The following is a 19,277-nucleotide window of genomic DNA, read 5'->3' on the forward strand; positions in this document are numbered from 1 at the left end:
GGAGAGAGGTCCTACAGGTTGGTAAGTTGCCCCTTGGGGCTGAGTAATAGGCAATATAATATTACTACGTACCGAGACCGAGATAGACACGTAGAGTCTTAGCAATACAACTGTACCGAATAGATTACATCGAGACCGGTACAGTGGACTGGTGGAACGGAACAGGTGAGTTGCTGCAACTGCACCTAGGTGAATATGTGAGTAAATGAGTAAGTGGCAGAGTGGATGAATGTATGATGTAGGTAGATGGGAATGATGTTATCGACTTGTGCAATTGTGGTGCGCTGTTGGACAGTTCAATAGGGGAACTAAACTCGAAGAGACATCGATCTACGGAGGACGGGACAAGGGGCATAAGCTGGGCTGGCGGGCTGCGGTGACGATGGGAAGACAGTCACTCACCAAAGTGCTAGAAAATCGTGAGGTGAGGTGTCCGGTTCTCCAGATGGCGGTAGGCTGAGTAGGCAAGTGAGCGACAGCAAATCCCACGAAGATGGTTCCCGCATCCGATGGGCCATGAGATGGGGCCATGCCCTACTTATGGATACCTACCCAGGTGCGTTAGCATCCATGGTATATAGGTATATGGATACCGTATGGGTAATGTATGACAAGCGGCTACATTATCGATCGCTCGCATGCCCACACACGCATCCAATCTCACGCTGGAAGCGGCCTAGCAGCTACGTGTACGGCGTAGGCGAGCTCGCCCGGTGCGTATCCTAGTTGGCTGCCCCGTTCCCGGGGAGGCTTTTTTGATGTAAACATTAATACGCTAGAAGACACTAGCGTTCGAAGTTGAGGTTTCTGGTGGATTGGAATTACATAGCGTAGTATGTATGTTGATGGATTTTTGCGGGGCAACGGCGTCTTGGTTCAGCGGTGCTGTGCTTGAGTAGTTGAGGTGGCCCACACCCCTGACGAAAGCTGCAAGGAAAGCTTGGAAGGTGAAAGAAGGAACAGAAAAAAGAAGAAAGCTTGGGGAGCTTTAGAATACCACCTATGTAGTACTAGGTAGGTAGCAAGGAGTAACCTGGGCTTGGGCGGGCGTTGCCCACATGTCGGTGTCTGAAGCTTGATATTGGCTAGTCACAGGTGGTCGAAGTTTTTTTGGCGGTGGCATCCTGAATCTTTCGTTTATTGTGTTTCGGTGTACGAAAGCTGATTTAGGATGACAAAAACTGGATGAGGGTTGAGGGGATGATGGACGAACGAGGATGTGTACATACAGTGATGTACACATGATGGGTGAAGACTGCGTATGCGTATCCTGTCTGCACCAGCTGCACCCAGGTATGCTTTAGTATGTTCGTGATGAAGATGGGCAGATTGATAGGGTAACAGCTCATATGTCACGTACATACATACTATCACCAGCACCACCACCAGATAGAGTGTTGTATAATGGAGGATGAGATAGGATGAAATAGGATGAGACTGGTCTAGCCATTTGAGTTTCAGCAGTCTCAGAAAGTCTAGAAAGGTCTTACAGAAGTTAGTTCCCCACCAAAAACGCCTGGAAGGCACCCCTCCAGCCATCCAACCCTCCATTAAATGTTAAATCCTTAGACGTCCTGGTGGTTATTGCCATCGCAGGATCGGTACACTCGCATACTACATAGTACTTACCTGGAGCCGCCTAGGAGGAAAAGAAGTAGCACTCGAGGTACCTAGCAGAGAGCAGGGGGAGGTAAGGTAAGGAGGGTAGGAGGGGTGCTCCACTACCGGTAAGGAAGCTTGGACCCCAGACAGAATTTAGAATTGATCGTCCTAAAGGCTACCTGTCCATGCGCACCTGGGCTGCTGGGCAGGTGCAGAGTGCAGGGACAGGTGTAGGTACATGGATACATCAATACATCATCCATAAACGAGGACCTTGAAAAAAAAGAATTGAAAAATAATTGTTAGTGAGCCCCCGGAGCATCGTGAGTTTTCAACGGTCCCCCTGTGCAGGTGACCTTTTTTTCTTGGGCGGTGGTTTAGTTTTTCCTCGTGTCTCCCACTGTCTCTTTTTTTTTTGTCGTGCTTGCTCATCTGAACACTTCCCATCCCATTCTCCCTTTTCCAATACAAATACCTCGTCGAATTCCACAATATCGAAGAGGGGATCTACTCACGAAATATTGATTCTGAACATTCTAAAAGCGGTATAGAGCTCCATTCTGACGATACCTACTAGACAACGCGCATACGTCATTTCATCTGCCATTGTCCAATCCATTCAACAACTCGTTTGTGCAAACTTGAAGCTCTCCTCTACACATCACTCACAGCTCTCACCCATCCCCTCAACATTTATTCACAGAAGTATATCCATTGCCGACAACTCATACCTGTATCCATACATACAATCCATATTAATCTCTCTCTTTTCTTCCTGTAATCCTCCTAGATCGGCGACAAACCAATTCTTTTTTATTCTCTACCTTCCACTCCTCCGTCCTCCGCCCTCCACCTAAAACCCTCATAGACATACATACCTACCTAACATACCTCCTACCTATACATATACCTATACCTATAACACATAATGCTATCTCGAAACCTCGTACGCGCGACGGCGCGAGCTGCCGGTGCTGCCAGCAGAGTCACCGCCCCTCGAGCCACCACTCTTCCTGCTAGCGCTGCCTTCCTTCACAACAACAACAACCCTCTCAACAATGCCGACAACAAGGACAAGAAGCATTCCTCGCCTCCTCCCGGTTCGTTCGCTCGTACAGACGATAGTATCACAGTCGAGTATCCTGAGGAAGACGCCCTCCCTTCCTCTACTCCCGTCCAAGGTCGCGGCGGTTTCCACATGAAGCGAACTCTCGCTTCTTTCTCGCTCGAGGGCAAAGTCGGTGTTGTGACCGGTGGTGCTCGAGGTCTCGGACTCGTAATGGGCCAAGGCATGGTTATTAGCGGTGCCAATTTGGCTATTGTAGACATGAACAGTAAGTTAATGTGCCTTCTCTTCGTCCTCCATTTCACATACACTCCCCTCAACAATTCGCAAATGCGCAAATTCGCAAATTTTCGCGGCTTTCGCTGCTGCTCCACCGACTACCTGCCCTTTTTCCTAGGGTTCCCCTTCACATGTATCCTACCCCCTTCACCGAATGTGCTCTCCAGTTTATTGATCCCCACACGCATAACCTATGAAGACTTGCGGTGTGTCATAGTCGACAGTGAAGGCGGATACTGACAATTCCTTTTCAACCAAACAGAGGAAGAGGCCGAGCGCCAAGCCGTTGAGCTAGTTGAGGTATTCCGAAAGGAAAACCCCGGCGCAACCAGAGTGCCCAAGGTCACTGCGCATTACGCCGACGTGTCTGATGCCGACTCGGTGCAAAGCTGCATAGATGGAATCATCAAAGAACACGGGAAGATCGACCACCTCGTCACCAGCGCCGGCTTCACTGAGAACTACAATGCCGTCGACTACCCGATCGACCGCATGCGCAAGCTTTGGAGCGTTAATGTCGACGGCACATACCTGTTTGCCATCACCGTCGCCAAGCATTTGATGGAGCGCAAGAGCCCGGGTAGCATGGTCTTCATCGGAAGCATGTCTGGCGCCATCGTCAACGTGCCCCAGCCCCAGGCGTAAGTTGCTCTCCAATCCGATTGACCACCGAGAGATGGTGGCGCAATTTGCGATAACAAGCGCGACTAACCATCTTCGATTTCCAGTCCATACAACACCGCCAAGGCTGCTGTCCGACATATGGCTGCCTCTCTCGCTGTTGAGTGGGCGCACGCCGGTATCCGCGTGAACTGCATTTCGCCCGGTTACATGCTAACAGCTCTGTAAGTAGTACCTACCGCGTACCTGACCAAACCCGCCATGTCAAAAATGACGGCAGCTAACGAAAGCTCTCAAACAGCACCGAGAAGATTCTCGATGACAAGCCGGACCTGAAGAAGCAGTGGACCTCGCTTATCCCTCAGGGTAAGATGGGTCAGCCCGACGACTTGATGGGCCCTGTCGCGTTCCTGCTATCCGATGCCAGCCAGTATGTCACTGGCGCCGACCTCCGCGTTGACGGCGGTTACACGCTCACTTAAGCGGCGAAGTCCTTTTTCTTGGGCTTATACGGAGCGAGCATCTTGGGGCGAGAAGGAAATAGATGGTGATTTTTCAAGGGAGTTCCGCGGGATTTTTTCTTTTTTGATGAGAATAGAGGAAACCCTTTTGATTCAGCCAGATAATTGACTGGATAGGGAAAAAGAGACCACTCCACACCACCAATAGTTGGTTTTTATTCTTGTGGTTGTCTAGCCGGATAACGATTTGTTACCTGGGCTCGAACACGACAAGATAAAACAGGACAAAAATCATAGGAACGCAAAACTGACAGCTTGCATTTTTCGTGCGCCGTTAATACAACAAAGGAAAACTGATTGTGCCATGCGTTTGGTTTGCTTGTGCTACTCGATCTGTTGTCGATAAAGCATATGTAGATGTAGATGTCGGATGTTCGAAATTCACTTGCTCTTCGATTTTTTCATTCTTTGGAAGGCGAAAAAAAACTTTTCGAATTTCAAGGAAAACGAATTAGTTATTTAAACTAGGGAAAGGGGAGATGTTGGTGGTTTTTGTTTAGTCGTCGACGATTCAATTCGGGCCTACCAAGCGCTTGTGGTTCCGGCGCATTTTCGTGCGGTTCGGTCGCCTTTCGCCTAACGCTTACCCGGAATGCCGACCTCCCCAGTCCAGGTTTGGGTTTTATTCGGTACCGGTTCTGGAGTAAAAAAAAGTAAACTTCCCCGTCCACAATTACGACGTGCGAGCTAAATACCCGGCTCCCGTTGAACTGGCAGATGGGGGATGGTTTTAATGTATGCCATGCCGGTAGTTGCGTAGTATGGTAGGGCAGTCAATGGGGTTGTTCCATCGGAACTACCCTCGCCACGTTCCGCGGGTGGTGTGGTTGGATGGTTGGGTGACGCTGTGTCGCTACCACGGTGAGTCGTGCCAAGACTTCTGACGGCGCTCGTGGAATTGAGCGATTGGTATTAGCTGGTTGTATTCATTTATATATAGGAGTTGGGTTGAATAGGTATCGGCTTGCTTGATATATATTTTGCTCTGTGCCTGCCTATGTAGAGAGGAACAGTCAAGGTGAAAGATTTCATGAAGATACACAAGTAGACAGCAATAGACAAAGAGCTGAGGTCAATTATATTTCCTTTCATCATAGTTCTTCTACATCAAATCTATAATGTTAACGTAAGTACCTGTACGTACACCTAGGTCAGTAGTAAATATGTATTTGCTATGAATGTCATTGACTAATGCTTTTACCTACAAACATGGAGATCATTCCTTTTAGCTTATTACGAGAAAAATCATTTCATGTTGCATACCTAGGTAGTTTGCTTGAGGGTGTAAGTGCTTGAAGGGAATCTTTAGTTGTCTAATATTTAAGGCATGTGTGTAAGTTTCTCGTGTTTATTAACATGCCATCAAGCGTAGGTGTAGTATACTACTCAGTACTCGTTAGAGATACTTGCAGTTAATTCAGACAGTTAGGTAGAATAATACTTATGGATACGGCATATTACTTCTAAACGTATGTATTATTACGATCAGCTATTATACATATTCCAAAGTGATTATTTAGTTTATGTATCAACAACAACTCAGCTCAGTCACTTCGTTTTTCTCCAACATAACATTCATAATTGTTAACACTAAAAGGATATTGCCATAAGTATATCTCCCGCGAACGAGGATAATGGCTAAACACGAACAGCTAAGTCCTGTTTCCAGAGGCTTTACATACTTGCTATCTTGTCAGGGGGTAGGCCCGTCGTTGAAGACTATGTCGCAAAGTGAGTGGGAGTAGCAGTTAGCTTGCCTTTAGCTCGTTTGTAGGTGGTGAAAGACTTTGATTAACGCCTGTCCCTCTCCTAAAGCCCTCTGTGGCCTTCGGCCCCTTATATAGTCGTCGCAGGTATTATATAGGCTGCAGCTAAGTAGCTGTTATCTAGCCCCTTACTCATAGCCCCCGATATATCTTGTGTTAGAACGACGTAAATATAGCTAGGTAGAGAATCCAGGTAGTCTTTTGGCATATGTTGCGAAGACGCTCAGGCGCCTCTACAATCTTCAGTCTTAGTGTGTCTGATGAATGGGACTCGGGAGAAGTCTAGATCTTGTGGAGGCCGAGTAGATATACCTTGGTAAGTTTTCTAATCTAACGTTTGATTGATAGATCTACGAAGAATTGGCATGTTGCTCTTACATTTATAAGACGAAGAAGGATGAGGAATATAAGGACAAGTAGATGAAATTCAGGGTCAGGTGAGTACCTAGGTACAAGAGTAAAGGATTCTACCGGAATTCTACACCTTTTCACTGTACATATGCCCGATTTATAATGAATGCGTCTGCGAAAGCATGATAATGTAAGTGGTTAACTTGAGTAAAAAGACCTGAACGTCCGGTAATTCAGCATCACAGGTTAGGTATTTACAATGTAATAAATTATTTTTATGCAAGACAACTGCGATGGTCATAAGTGATAAGTTACATATATCACTTTCATAGCCGGTCGAGAGCGACGAAGAGTATGATATATATTCTTTCCCTTATATCTAAAATGCTTACCCGATGCTGGAAATGATAAGACATAAAAATTAAGATAAAAACCGATTCATTATTTCAAAGAAAACATTTATTATGAGTGAATCCGAGCGGAAGGGAACTCATGGGAAAATTCTTCCAAGAAAAAACAAAGTCAAATTTGTCTCATGAGGCCCACTATCAAGTCCCGTCTCATAAGTCTTGTCTCATAAGTCTGAGAAAGGTTTATAGAACGGCACAGCCCAATGTTTCTCATCGATTGCATGGCTTGATGGATCACAATGCCGTCTCTGACCAGCTAAACAAGCTTCATGGCGCAGTGGAAGCGCGCCGGGCTCATAACCCGGAGGACCTCCGATCGAAACGGAGTGAAGCTAAGAATATTTTTTTCCCTACCTTTTTCTCGTTGTCTCCTGATTTTACACGATAGCGGATCTGCCAAGCGTGATGTGGATCTTAGCTTGATAAAAATTTGCCTGGCACCCGAGGATAGAATCGTCAAGTGGGCCTCATATTAATGTATTAAAAACGAACTTAGCGGCTTGTACAATGCTAAAGAGCTAAAGGACGATACCTGGAGATGTAGGTAACCGCAGTATCCAATTCGAATTTGAAACATGCGTTGGACTGGTTACCTTGGTACATAGATCCATGTGAAGGTATTGAGAGACAAAACGATGTTACCAACAGGTTCGGTGGAGGAGGTAGGTACCGACCTATGTAGATAGCCTTATTAAATGATGATATCGACTTCTTCAAATAACGACCACGAGGGTTATAGTAGCAGTCACATCTCACGATTCGTGTTCTATGTTGGCCGACAACACTTGGATTGCACGGCATTAGCGACTGGGAAAGATGTATTGAACGTATTGGTGATGGTTCAATGTGCCCTTAAAGCACCTTAGGATTTGGAGGATGAGTTGAAATGAGGATATCGTATGATGTCTCTCAAGTCTGCGTCTAGATCACTACCGCTAAAACAGATGGAACCTCTGAAATGTGCGTCCTGGTCAGCATCGACAGGTCAAAACGTCAACTCATCTAGTATATGTTCCTAGTCTACAAGTATCCAATCCAAATCCAACCCAACCTTCATGGTATCTATATAGATGTGTAATGCAGGAACCTAATCGAGGTTATATAGTACCGAGGTATACTTAGTACAAGATGACTTCGGGAGCGATCCATCCTGTCGGGTAAAATGGAAGGAACCTTATTGGAGATAAAGTTGAACGTGACGTCAGGGCCATAAGGCCTGCTGTAGGACAAAACCTAACTTGGGGTATCACATTAAAAAGAGAAGCCATATCTTATGCAACGACCTTCCAAAAACCCACCAAATCCCTTTCAACTCCAATCGGCATGTCTCACAAAATGACTACCACCTAGCACAAAACAGCCGCCTCCGCCATCGAGGTGTGATGCCATATAACATATTCCCTCTGATTCGATGCCCACCCATCCTTCGTGGGACCACGTCGTGCCGACAACGTAGGACGTGGGGAAGTTGATGCCTTGTCGCACCACACTCGCCTTTATATACAATATCGTACCCCCAACACTGTCTACAGGCAGCAGATCGTCGTCGGATGTCCCCTTGATTAGCTCGTCTAAGTACGTCCTGGTCTCGACGAGTTTATCTGCGGCGGTATCGAGATCGCCATCTCCAACAGGTCCCATCAGCAGCGGTACCTGCCGGTTCACCGTCCACGCGTTCTTGTCGTAATTGGGTGTTATGGTTTGTATGCAGATTGCCGTGATGATACCGACATCGTCGCGCGTCTCTGCGTGACCGATCATCTTCTGAATTACACCTGGGGAAAACTCGACAATATCTGCGTCGACCCAGATCACGTGCGACTCATCCTGTAGGCTTCGTGCCATCAGGTAGTTGCGGGCACTAGCAATGGCTCCACGGCGTAATCGCTGGTACTCGTCTTTGTGCCGATCTTCGTATGGGATCTTAGCAGCAGGCCCACCGCCATCACCTTCGCGATAAAACAGCGCCACGCGCGCAAATGGAAGCGGCATAATCGCTTCTTTCGTCGCCTCGAACTCTTCGCGTGACGATGTCATGAGACCCAGCGACACCCGGGTCAGGTCTAGGTCCGTCGATACGAGCATGTCAATAAAATCGTATACAGTGCGTCGGGTAGATCGGAAATCGCGGCTCCATGAGTGTCCGTCCCTAGTTAAGACAAGAAATAACACGTCCGGATTTGTGTTGACAATATGTTGGTGGTAAAATACGGTCCCGTCGCTCAGGGTCTTTTCATTCTTGCCGACGGCGAGGTCCAATGGCACGCCATCCCAATGCTTGTAGGTGGGCGGGTGATTACCCCCCAAGCACGAGGAGAGCGTCTTGCATGACCAAGCGCGTTTCCGGGGCTCGAAAGAGTGAAAAAGAACAAATAGTCCAAGGGCAGCCGCGATACCAAAGATGACCACTCGATTAGGAGCAAATCTCATGCGGTTGGCCATATCGCCATGATCAGTCTTCAAGGAAATTTGGTAAGATCGAGAGAGTGTGAGAGATTGGGAAGTGGCGCCGGCATTCTTTTTTAGGGCTAGAGACTTACGAGTCAGCAAAGAAAAGGAGCTGAGGCAAGGGATGGCTTTGTGGCTTGGCGCATTACTGAATATGTCATTGATAGTCGTCGAAACTCCTGCTTCAGCCTCTTAACAGCCCCTTTTCCTGGGCGGTTCCCCATATTTCACCGCTTAAAAGTACCAATACAGAAGCACGTGCTGACGCGTACAGGGAAGCTAGAGAAGAACTGAAGAATTAGCGTGAATTGAGCGATTCAGGGCTGTCAGGGGTGGGCACCTTAAGTAGCGGTACCTAATGCTAAGAACCAACCAAGTACTTAATTACCGAAGGAATGTTAGCGAACTGCAAGCAAATGGTAATCAAATGTTGCGCACGCGACACCGAGCCCGCCATTGGGTAGTGATATTCCCCTCAATCCGTCCTGTCCGTCCCAAGGTCCGGGTTCTTCCTTAGGAACGGTACGTACGTAGTATCAAATCAGGCTAACATAGGTATTGTTTCACCAAGATTGCTTCCCGCATATCCAGATAGGTATCTAAGCCTATCTGCCAAAATTTACTTTTATTTTATCGAAAAAAGACTTCAACTAATTATTATAGATGTTTTCTTCAGACAATCAGTTTGGTGAGCCATCTAAGCTTTTTACTCGGCAGCTTGAACTTACAACACATTTCATTGTTGGATCAGCATGACATCAGCGTAAAGTAGCATCTATGCACCATTTTATGCACGGCGCCCAGGCAACATACTATAATCCCTGCCAAAAGCCCGGTGTGGCTAGGCATGTGTGCTGTAAGGAAAGCCAATGACGTATCGTCATTCCTTGAGCAACCATATTATATTTTAAGATTCATCCTGATAAGGCAACAATACCCTATCGATATGATATAAAGACGCTTGCCAACTGTATTCTGGGGCTCATTATAGGACGCCATTAAGCGCCGCTGGGTGTTACTATTGGGATTGGGGGCTGAAAGGCGTACATACAATATCTTCGAAATGAAATAGGTACCAGGTAGGTAAGAGGTAGATAGGTATGTGTATTGCCTTCAAGTACAAGATAGCCTCACGAGAGTCTGCTAAGTGCGGAACTTAGAAGCAACTACAATTTCCATCCAATCAAATTGGTATGAGTAGTTAACTTCAATTGGCCGCCTTGTTTGATGCTCTGCGATTACTACTGTTGGCAATTAACTTAAAGGACATCCCGGAGTCTACTTACTCCTGCTGTCCTGTAAGTGCAACCATCGTAATGTATATAATACCTGTAAGAATCCTTCGGCCGTGAGTTCATGTCATGCGAGGTGGCTAATTTCCTGTGATAGCACTAAGGAAATATCGCGAGATTGTAAGTACGAGAGGGAAGAGTTTGGTATCACTTGTACCCAAAATTCATCCATCACGGGCCGTGACAAATTATGAGGCGTCCATTGAGTTTACCTAGTAGCGAGGTACCTATTAGGGTCACACGAACTTGACTTTTAGCCTTTATGTTTGCCGGAAGTCTAATAATTTACGCATGTCATGGGGTCCAAGATACACGTGAGTTTTGCATTTTGATTTTTCGTTGGTCAATTCTTGGTTGAGATTATTAAGTACCTATCTCGAGATATTCTTCCATGAATCTTATTTCGATAAATGGCTTTGGTTGCTTTCATACAAAGTAGGTACATACCTCTGGGAGCCGAGTTGTGACTCCCCTCGCCACCTCAATCATCAGCACACTACCGGATTGGTACCTAGATACATTCTAACGAACTAGGTGAGGGAATCGCCAGATTAACGGAAGAGAACTATTCATTGGCACCAAAGCTTTGCGGTACATGAATGGATACAAGCATGCATCCGTATCTAGGAGTTTTCCCTCCCTCTCTTTACTATTGAGAGAGTACGGTCCAAGTGCGAAATCTTACAGCTTCGCATGCCATACTACGTGGTTAACAGCTCGTTGGGGTGTGGGTTGGTGGCATTAGCGCTGTAGGTAAGGCTGAACCAGACTGTCTGGGGTGAGCTAATCCCGGTTTAAAGGGTTCACGGGATGTTACAAATTAGATTCCACCCCGCCCGCCCGCATCTCCGTCCCTCTTCTAGGTTACAAAGCTCAGTATATTTATGTACTCTATGATATTTGCCAGAGAGTATCTGCTAAAGTGATTTTATTAGAGAGACTTGCGATATGTTTACCTTAGGTAATCTTGGATGGGTCACATAAGAAAACTTCTTTCATATTATTTCACACGCTAAAGCCTCTTGAACGAGAATCTCTGAGACGCAATATCATATAAATCATATCTACAAATCCCTAACTTCATAGGATACCATACATAGTCAAATTTCGCTTAACCCAGCAACCGGAAGCGCCTTACAATGCATAAAAATGCCTAGACAACACAAGTAATGTCTAATAAAACTCCACAAAAACCATCGCCTCTACGCGCCGGCGCCAGCAGTAGATTGCGTGACGATAAACTCCACGAACCCGATCTTCGAAGCCGTGATGACCGCTGCCAGGGCAAACTTCTCACCCAGCACGCCCGTGGCCCCGCTCTCGAGGAACTGGAACTTGAACACCTTGTTCCTGCTAAAGTGGCCGTTCGCCGTGTACACCGCGACGACCTCCTTCCCGTCGCTCGAAGCGCCCGCGGACCGCGTCGCCCTCTCGCCGCCGGGGCCCAGGGACTCGCTGCCTAGCCGGACTAACTTGAACCCCCTCCACGAGGCGCTATCGAGCGCCTTCACCTCCTCGCCGCGGCTGCTGCGCCACTCGAAGTGCTCGACCCGCACGTCCTTGCCGAGGCCGACCTCGACGGAGAACGGGTACGTGACGTGTTTCTTGAAGCACGTCTCCTTCATGGTGAAGGTCGTGGTGGTCTCCCCCGAGGCGGCGGAGTCTGAGAGGTAGCCGCCGCCGGGGATCAGCTTGACGATGGTGGTCCTGCCGCTGCTCCACCGGCTCTCGGAGCCCGCCGTCGCGATGATGGGTTCGGAGCCCGTGGGCCCCGCGTGCATCTCCAGCAGTGGTTTCCCCGAGAGCCCGGTGTGCGTCGTCACGGCGAAGAAGGGCTGGTCGGCGTGCTCGCCTAGGTACATCATCCGCGACCACTTCGTGAGAGGGGGGAAGTATGCGTTGAGTGATTGGGGAATCTTGTTCGTTACGCCTGAGATGCCGGAGCTGCTGCTACCACCCGGCACGGCTTGGTATGATGGTGCCGGTGCGTCTGATCGGGCGCTGGTCTCCGTTGCGGCGTAGGGAGGTGGCGCAGCACTGCCGGCTTCATATGCGAAGTCTGCTTCTGTCGGGTTGCCCATTTTCTCGACTGGTCGACTAGTTTATCTTGATTTCGATATTAATGATATTTGGTATCGCGCTTATACCAGAGAGCTCTAAGAAAATTTGAAATGGCCTTCAAAATTCAGGAACGGCATCCCGACGTCTTTATAATTCGTAGTAACACATCATAGCTACTTAGGTACACAGCCACGATTGGCTAATACGGCGATACGGCGTATCTGCAAATAGGTAGCACTGAGCCTCCCGCGTCTGCAGGCTAAATCCAGCAGCACCCAAACCCTGGGAGCTGAAATTTAGCGCAGGGCTTCCTAGATATAGCGGTCTTGGCTTTCCTAATATGATGACATCCTGTATTTGGATTGGGTTGCCCCCGATACTACCTACATATAATATGCGACAGTCAATTGTAGTTCATTTCATGCTATTCAAGGTAAGACTATCCAGGAATCAGTGAGTTTATATATTTAGTCTTAGCTGGGCTTCTAACGGAAATCGTTATATGACTAAAATTTCATACGATAATATCCCCCAGCATGGCTCAATAGCCCAAAACATCGAGCCTATAAATTAAGAGCGCAGTAAAGTCAATACCGACGTACCAAATAATTCAAAGGAGCGTCCATTGATATTGACAAGTTTTTCATTGATAGCCCACGATTGCTTTGTTAAAATATTGTCCTTATTATTACACACAACCTTAGTTCTTAGGTATACAATGTGCTCCCAAAATGAACAATACTCTGTCTAGAGGTTTCTGATTTGGGTATTTATATCGGTGCTTTTCTACAGAACTTGGTGACTTTTTTAAGCATCAACCATTAACAGGCCCAAACCGTCCTACGTTTGTTACAACCTCGATTTTTAGATTGATAATTTGATCATGACGAGGAGTGGCTACGACATAGGCGGCGTAAAGAAGCCGGAAGCCCCGCCTAAGTTGACTGATCCGAAGAAAGGCAAGGAAAATACCCTGACCAGCCCGGTCCAGGTGCAGAAAACCACCAAAGAAAATGCCCAAAATGCCCAAAATGCCCAGAATGACCAGAATGAGGAAACAATGGGAGAATTGAACCCAACCCCTGACGACACCCAAAGCAGTGACGGTAACCATTGATAACTCATGTCAAGTTTCCACGAGTTACCCCTACCTTTAGATATAAGGTAAGTCAATCAAGCCAAGACCAGAAATACCACTTTCTATAGGAAATTTTGTGTACTTGGATAAGCAATACGAATCATTTTCTCATCATTTTATTCTCTTAATTAGTAAGTGCTTGTAAATATGTACATGAATGTTTGAATCTATTGTCGTAAAGAGTTATTGAGCAATGCGATCCGATGAGCCCATGAAATGCATAGCTCTCATTTATCAAGGATTATATGATATAATAAATGAAGAGTTGGTAAAAGGGGGATTAGGTAATTGAATGCGTGTAACTGTATTGTGTAATCGAAGTCTCGGATTCAATTTGACTTTGACAATTTCCATCTCAGTTTTATTCCAAGACAACATTGTTTACCGAGAAAACCAATCATCTATATAAACCCGTGTTGGTAGAACGGCGTTCTCTCATCTAGACACTACGTAATATGAACAGTCATTTGTGTCTGTGCCTTCGGCCCTTCGCTAACAAAAATCGCCAGAATGTAAAATACGATTTACCCGACATCAACATAACCTAATGACTAAATACACCTTCAATTTACAAATGCGGTTTATTAATCATCAGCTTTCCTTGATACGCGTGTATGTGACATGTGCGATCGATCGATTCAAGTTTCCAAGTATGGCCTGCATCATGCACTGCATCCCGTGGTTGAGTCTATCAAGCTGCTTGGGTGAGGGGACTCCCGCTTGTTCCAGAATTTGTAGATATTACTAAGGCGCATACATGGATTCTGCACGTGGAATACTATGGGAATAGACCGTTAAGCAGGCGGCTGACAGGGCACCCGCAGAAGATCCAATGGCTTTGCCCGACTTGGCCGGACCTGGCTGCGGGGATGGACGGTGAGCAAATCACATCGCAATGGTTGCGTCGTCTCGACTTCACCACTCCCGCCCGAATGGTCCTAGAAGCAAATACCGGCCAGCCCAATGCCAGCCTTCTACGTAATTATGAGCAAACCTTCAAGGATATCTCGGCTCGCCCTTCCACCAATAATGGCACTGATATTCTCAGCTTTCGCCGAGCTGACGTCGCTCCTTGCTATCATTGCTGGTTCCTTTCTCTTACCCCTTTGTGCTAAGAGACACGAGCAGCGAAACAAAGCAGCAGCTTTTTCCTTGGCATTTTCATCCCGCAGGCTTCTTCCCGGAGAAATAGGCGCGCTTAACAGCTGATACTATTACTCTCAACAAGGTGCTTGCCTGAGTTGAAAGTCTATCTATACAGCTAGTTAGGAAGTCGTCCGTATTACGGTTGGATCTATCAAATCTTGTGGATATAGCAGGTGGTGCGGATGTAAATCTGTGAAAGGTTCTTTGTTTTTCCGCTGCGGGATTTTCACGAGCTCTAATATAGAGAATACCCCTGATTCTCATCTAGGCTTGAGACATCTATGAGATACAACTTGCCGGAGGAAGCAGGAACATAGGCAACTCTCTCTCGCTGCTAGATCGCGAGCCATGGACTTCCTGTCTCACCCAAAGGAGCACGGCGGCCCCGCCGAAGACGATGTTGAAGCTCAGGGAGCCAGCCACTCTAACGGGGCGAACTATACGGATGAACAGCATGACGACAGTCGAGTTGCCGAGCCCGGCGGCGATCAGAGCAGCGATCACATAAAATTTGGAGAGTTTCGTATGAAAGTACCGGCCAAGAGCTCAGACCTGAACGAATATGAAGCCCTTGATCGATTCATTACAACCTTCGATGTCGAGCGTAGAGCGAGTCTCGCAAGTGGTATTAGTAGAAGACGCAAGCAACCAAAGTGGTGGCAGTTCTGGAAGTCTAGAGACGGCGAGTTAGAGGATGAACCCCAACCTACCGAAATCGGCAAGCCGCCAGACTCATGGCTCGAAACCGATATCCGTGACGGGTTAACTAATGCCCAAGTGGATGAACGGCGTAGACGGTTTGGTTGGAACGAGTTGATGGCTGAAAAAGAGAACATGTTCGCCAAGGTTCTCAGTTATTTTCAAGGACCTATCCTTTACGGTGAGCAAAATCCTCGCTAGCACTGCATGCCAGCCCATGTATCAAAGACCGTCGAAATTTGTCCTGATAAGTGATTTAGTTATGGAAATCGCGGCGTTACTGGCCGTTGGCCTAGGAGACTGGATAGACTTCGGCGTCATTATCGGCATTCTTTGCCTTAATGCATTTGTCGGCTTTTACCAGGAAAAGCAAGCAGCAGATGTGGTAGCCAGTTTGAAGGGCGACATTGCCATGAGAGCCCATGTTGTGCGCAATGGCAGAGAAGAACAGATCCTAGCTAGAGAATTGGTTCCTGGAGATATTGTAAGTGTTAGATGCTTTTTCCGGTTGGATATCTACCTACCCATCGAAACCAGTTGAAAGTATGAAGAGAACATCAGTGCTTACCAAACACAGATCATCATTCAAGAAGGACAAACTGTTCCAGGTGATGCCCAGTTGATCTGCGACTATAGTAGACCTCATGACTTCGATCAATTCAAAGAATTGAGAAACGAAGACAAATTTGGCGACGAGGAGGAAACTAAAAACGGAAATCAAAAGGCGAAGGATCAGGAGAAGACCGAAGAAGACGACGACGATGAGTCAATTCATTATGGTGAACCCCTCGTGGCTTGCGATCAATCAGCCATCACCGGAGAATCGCTTGCCGTGGACAAATACATGGGCGACGTTTTGTATTACACAACTGGGTGTAAGCGAGGGAAAGCTTTCGCTATCATGACTACATCCGCTAAGTACTCTTTCGTCGGACGAACTGCATCTTTAGTCCAAGGGGCTAAAGACCAAGGTCATTTCAAAGCCGTGATGGACAGCATTGGAACCTCGTTGCTGGTGCTCGTCATGTTCTGGGTCCTTGTTGTATGGATTGGCGGCTTCTTCCATCATCTCAGGATCGCAGAACCTAACGTGCAGAATCTTCTGCACTACACGTTGGTATTACTGATCATTGGAGTCCCTGTGGGTCTTCCTGTAGTGACTACGACGACACTCGCCGTTGGTGCTGCGTATCTAGCGAAGCAAAAGGCTATTGTCCAAAAGCTTACGGCTATCGAGTCCTTGGCAGTATGTCACCCTAAATCTTGTCACATACGTAGATCGCTTACTCAACTATTTAACAGGGCGTTAATGTGCTTTGTTCTGATAAGACTGGCACTCTAACAGCCAACAAACTGAGCATTAGGGAGCCGTTTGTCGCCGAAGGTCAAGATGTAAACTGGATGATGGCCGTCGCAGCCCTGGCAAGCTCTCACAATATTGCATCGTTGGATCCAATAGATAAGGTAACGATTACGACGCTTAAGCGCTATCCGAAAGCACGCGAGATACTTCGACAAGGCTGGGTGACAGACAAGTTCACTCCATTCGACCCTGTCTCCAAGCGAATCACGACAGAATGCCATCTGGGAGACGATCGCTATGTCTGCGCAAAAGGGGCTCCGCGCGCCATTGTGAACCTCGCGAATGTCAGCGAAGAAATTCGTACTATGTACAACCAAAAAGCCAGGGAGTTTGCTCTACGGGGTTTCCGCTCCCTGGGTGTGGCGTACAAGAAAAACGACGGGCCGTGGGTCTTGCTGGGACTGCTGTCCATGTTCGATCCACCTCGCGAAGATACGGCACAGACAATCATCGAAGCGTCGCATCTTGGTGTGCCTGTGAAGATGCTGACTGGCGATGCGATCGCCATAGCAAAAGAAACTTGCAAGATGCTAGGACTAGGCACTAAGGTGTATAACTCCGAGAGATTGATACATAGCGGCTTGACGGGTACTGTTCAGCATGATCTTGTGCAGCGGGCTGACGGGTTCGCCGAGGTGTTTCCGGAACACAAGTATCAAGTTGTTGAGATGCTACAGCAGCGCGGCTCACTAACAGCAATGACGGGCGATGGTCAGTGTTTTTTGAGTTGTCTGACCTTGAAATATGACTGAAGTGGCGGCTTGCTAATTATGAAATCTCTCACAGGTGTTAACGATGCGCCGTCTCTCAAAAAGGCTGACTGTGGAATTGCGGTTGAGGGTTCATCTGAAGCTGCGCAAGCTGCCGCGGATATTGTATTCTTGGCACCAGGCCTTAGCACCATTATCTTGTCGATTAAGACTGCTCGCCAGGTATACATCTCTCTCCTCGAAAGTATCTCTGTCGATGAGTCGATTAGGGCCATCCTTCGAAAGGGGTAGGACGCGCTTTATTCATTTATCATGCTAACTTAGAAAACAGATCTTCCAACGGATGAAAGCCTACGTGCAATACCGTATCGCCCTTTGTCTCCACCTTGAGATTTACCTAACGACGTCAATGGTCATCATCAACGAAACCATTCGTCCGGACCTCATCGTCTTCATCGCGCTGTTCGCCGACCTGGCAACGGTAGCAGTCGCATACGACAACGCCCACGTGGAGCCGCGGCCGGTGGAATGGCAGCTGAAGAAGATCTGGGTCATCAGCGTGATCCTAGGCTCCCTCCTCGCGGCCGGCACCTGGATCATCCGGGGCACCATGTTCCTCGCCAACGGCGGCGTGGTCCAGCGCTTCGGGTCCATACAGGAAGTCCTGTTCCTCGAAGTCGCGCTGACGGAGAACTGGCTGATCTTCGTGACGCGCGGCGGGCGCACGTGGCCGTCGTGGCAGCTCGTCGGCGCGATCCTGGGCGTCGACGCGCTGGCCACCATCTTCGCCCTCTTCGGCTGGCTGTCCGGCAGCGGCGGCGGCGTCATGCAGACGACGCCGCCGACCTCCTTCCACGACTCGCGCAACGGGTGGACCGACATCGTCACCGTCGTCGTCGTCTGGGCCTACAGCATCGGCGTCATGATCTTCATCGCCATCGTCTACCTCGCCCTCAACAGCTTCTCCTGGATCAACAACCTCGGCCGCAAGGACCGCAATAAGAAGGATACCCAGATCGAGAATATCATCGGGCACCTTAACAAGCTTGCTGGTAAGTTTGGGTGAATTCATGGCCATGGTAATGGTAATGGCAATGGTTGAACTAACTGACGCTTTTTACGTAGTCGAGCATGAGCCGGACCCGAAGACAGGCCGTGATAAGTACTTTATCGTGGAGAAGACGGCTGCTGATGAAGAGGATATTTAGTGTGGAATGATGATAATGAGGATAAGTGGTTATTGTTTCCACCTGATAGGAATTCGGGGGGCGGGTTTAGATGGGAAGAGGTAATGTTGATTGGCGTAGCTTTGTTCATATCGTCATCTACTTTGAAAAAGGAGTTGTCAGATGTTTCAAGCTGTAGCACTGTGGACAGTCATCTCTTCAACACCAAGAATAATAAATGATAATTCTTACTCCGACTACTTGAAGCATGAATGAGAGCAGAATCGCCAGCAACACCATGACTATTAGGTAATAACCAAACGTAGAATGCTCACACAAGTTCGGCTAATTAAGCATATACGACAATAAATATTATGCATCGAAAAAGGGTATACTATGAATTGATATCAACCGCGCCTACATGACACCTATCGCCAAAGACAACAGTATCGTATCCATCCTATTTTGTCTCGCCTCGTCTCCTCCACGCGGCGAAAGAGAAGAGCACCAACTGGCAATCCGAGAATAGTTTACTTCAAGAAGCCCTAGGCCACACGTAAAACGCCCATGCCTGTTATGCAAATTCATCTCGTCCAGGAAATATGCCCCGTTCCGTCGTTATAATAAGCTCCTACCAT

The 19,277-nt window shown here is 47.6% G+C and overlaps 4 protein-coding genes and 1 non-coding gene across 5 annotated transcripts; 3 read left to right on the forward strand and 2 right to left on the reverse strand.

Annotated features, from left to right (window-relative positions):
- Positions 1-2,290: 2,290 nt before the first annotated feature.
- On the forward strand, positions 2,291-4,496 carry F4807DRAFT_219816 (NAD(P)-binding protein). The gene is made up of 4 exons (XM_047994043.1): positions 2,291-2,936; positions 3,210-3,588; positions 3,676-3,792; positions 3,870-4,496. The coding sequence occupies exons 1-4, from the start codon at positions 2,531-2,533 to the stop codon at positions 4,048-4,050; spliced, it is 1,083 nt and encodes a 360-aa protein (XP_047851195.1). The 5' UTR covers positions 2,291-2,530; the 3' UTR covers positions 4,051-4,496.
- Positions 4,497-6,879: 2,383 nt separating this feature from the next.
- On the forward strand, positions 6,880-6,951 carry F4807DRAFT_t118. Its single transcript has one exon. It is a non-coding gene; the product is annotated as a tRNA-Met (tRNA).
- Positions 6,952-7,451: 500 nt separating this feature from the next.
- On the reverse strand, positions 7,452-9,411 carry F4807DRAFT_437857 (glycosyltransferase family 62 protein). The gene has a single exon (XM_047999077.1). The coding sequence runs from the start codon at positions 9,056-9,058 to the stop codon at positions 7,925-7,927; it is 1,134 nt and encodes a 377-aa protein (XP_047851196.1). The 5' UTR covers positions 9,059-9,411; the 3' UTR covers positions 7,452-7,924.
- Positions 9,412-11,142: 1,731 nt separating this feature from the next.
- F4807DRAFT_219861 (uncharacterized protein) lies at positions 11,143-12,660 on the reverse strand. Its single transcript, XM_047994045.1, has one exon. It carries the CDS (start codon positions 12,435-12,437, stop codon positions 11,559-11,561), a length of 879 nt encoding a protein of 292 aa, XP_047851197.1. The 5' UTR covers positions 12,438-12,660; the 3' UTR covers positions 11,143-11,558.
- A 2,389-nt stretch (positions 12,661-15,049) lies between these two features.
- On the forward strand, positions 15,050-18,681 carry F4807DRAFT_463366 (plasma-membrane proton-e; the record flags this gene model as incomplete). Its single annotated transcript, XM_048001970.1, has 7 exons — positions 15,050-15,581; positions 15,661-15,884; positions 15,978-16,646; positions 16,703-17,474; positions 17,550-17,695; positions 17,805-18,525; positions 18,599-18,681. The coding sequence occupies 7 exons, from the start codon at positions 15,050-15,052 to the stop codon at positions 18,679-18,681; spliced, it is 3,147 nt and encodes a 1,048-aa protein (XP_047851198.1).
- Between the last annotated feature and the right edge of the window lie 596 nt (positions 18,682-19,277).

Source organism: Annulohypoxylon truncatum, assembly GCF_022578515.1.
Source record: "Annulohypoxylon truncatum strain CBS 140777 unplaced genomic scaffold F4807scaffold_32, whole genome shotgun sequence".
NCBI classification, from domain to species: Eukaryota; Fungi; Ascomycota; class Sordariomycetes; order Xylariales; family Hypoxylaceae; genus Annulohypoxylon; species Annulohypoxylon truncatum.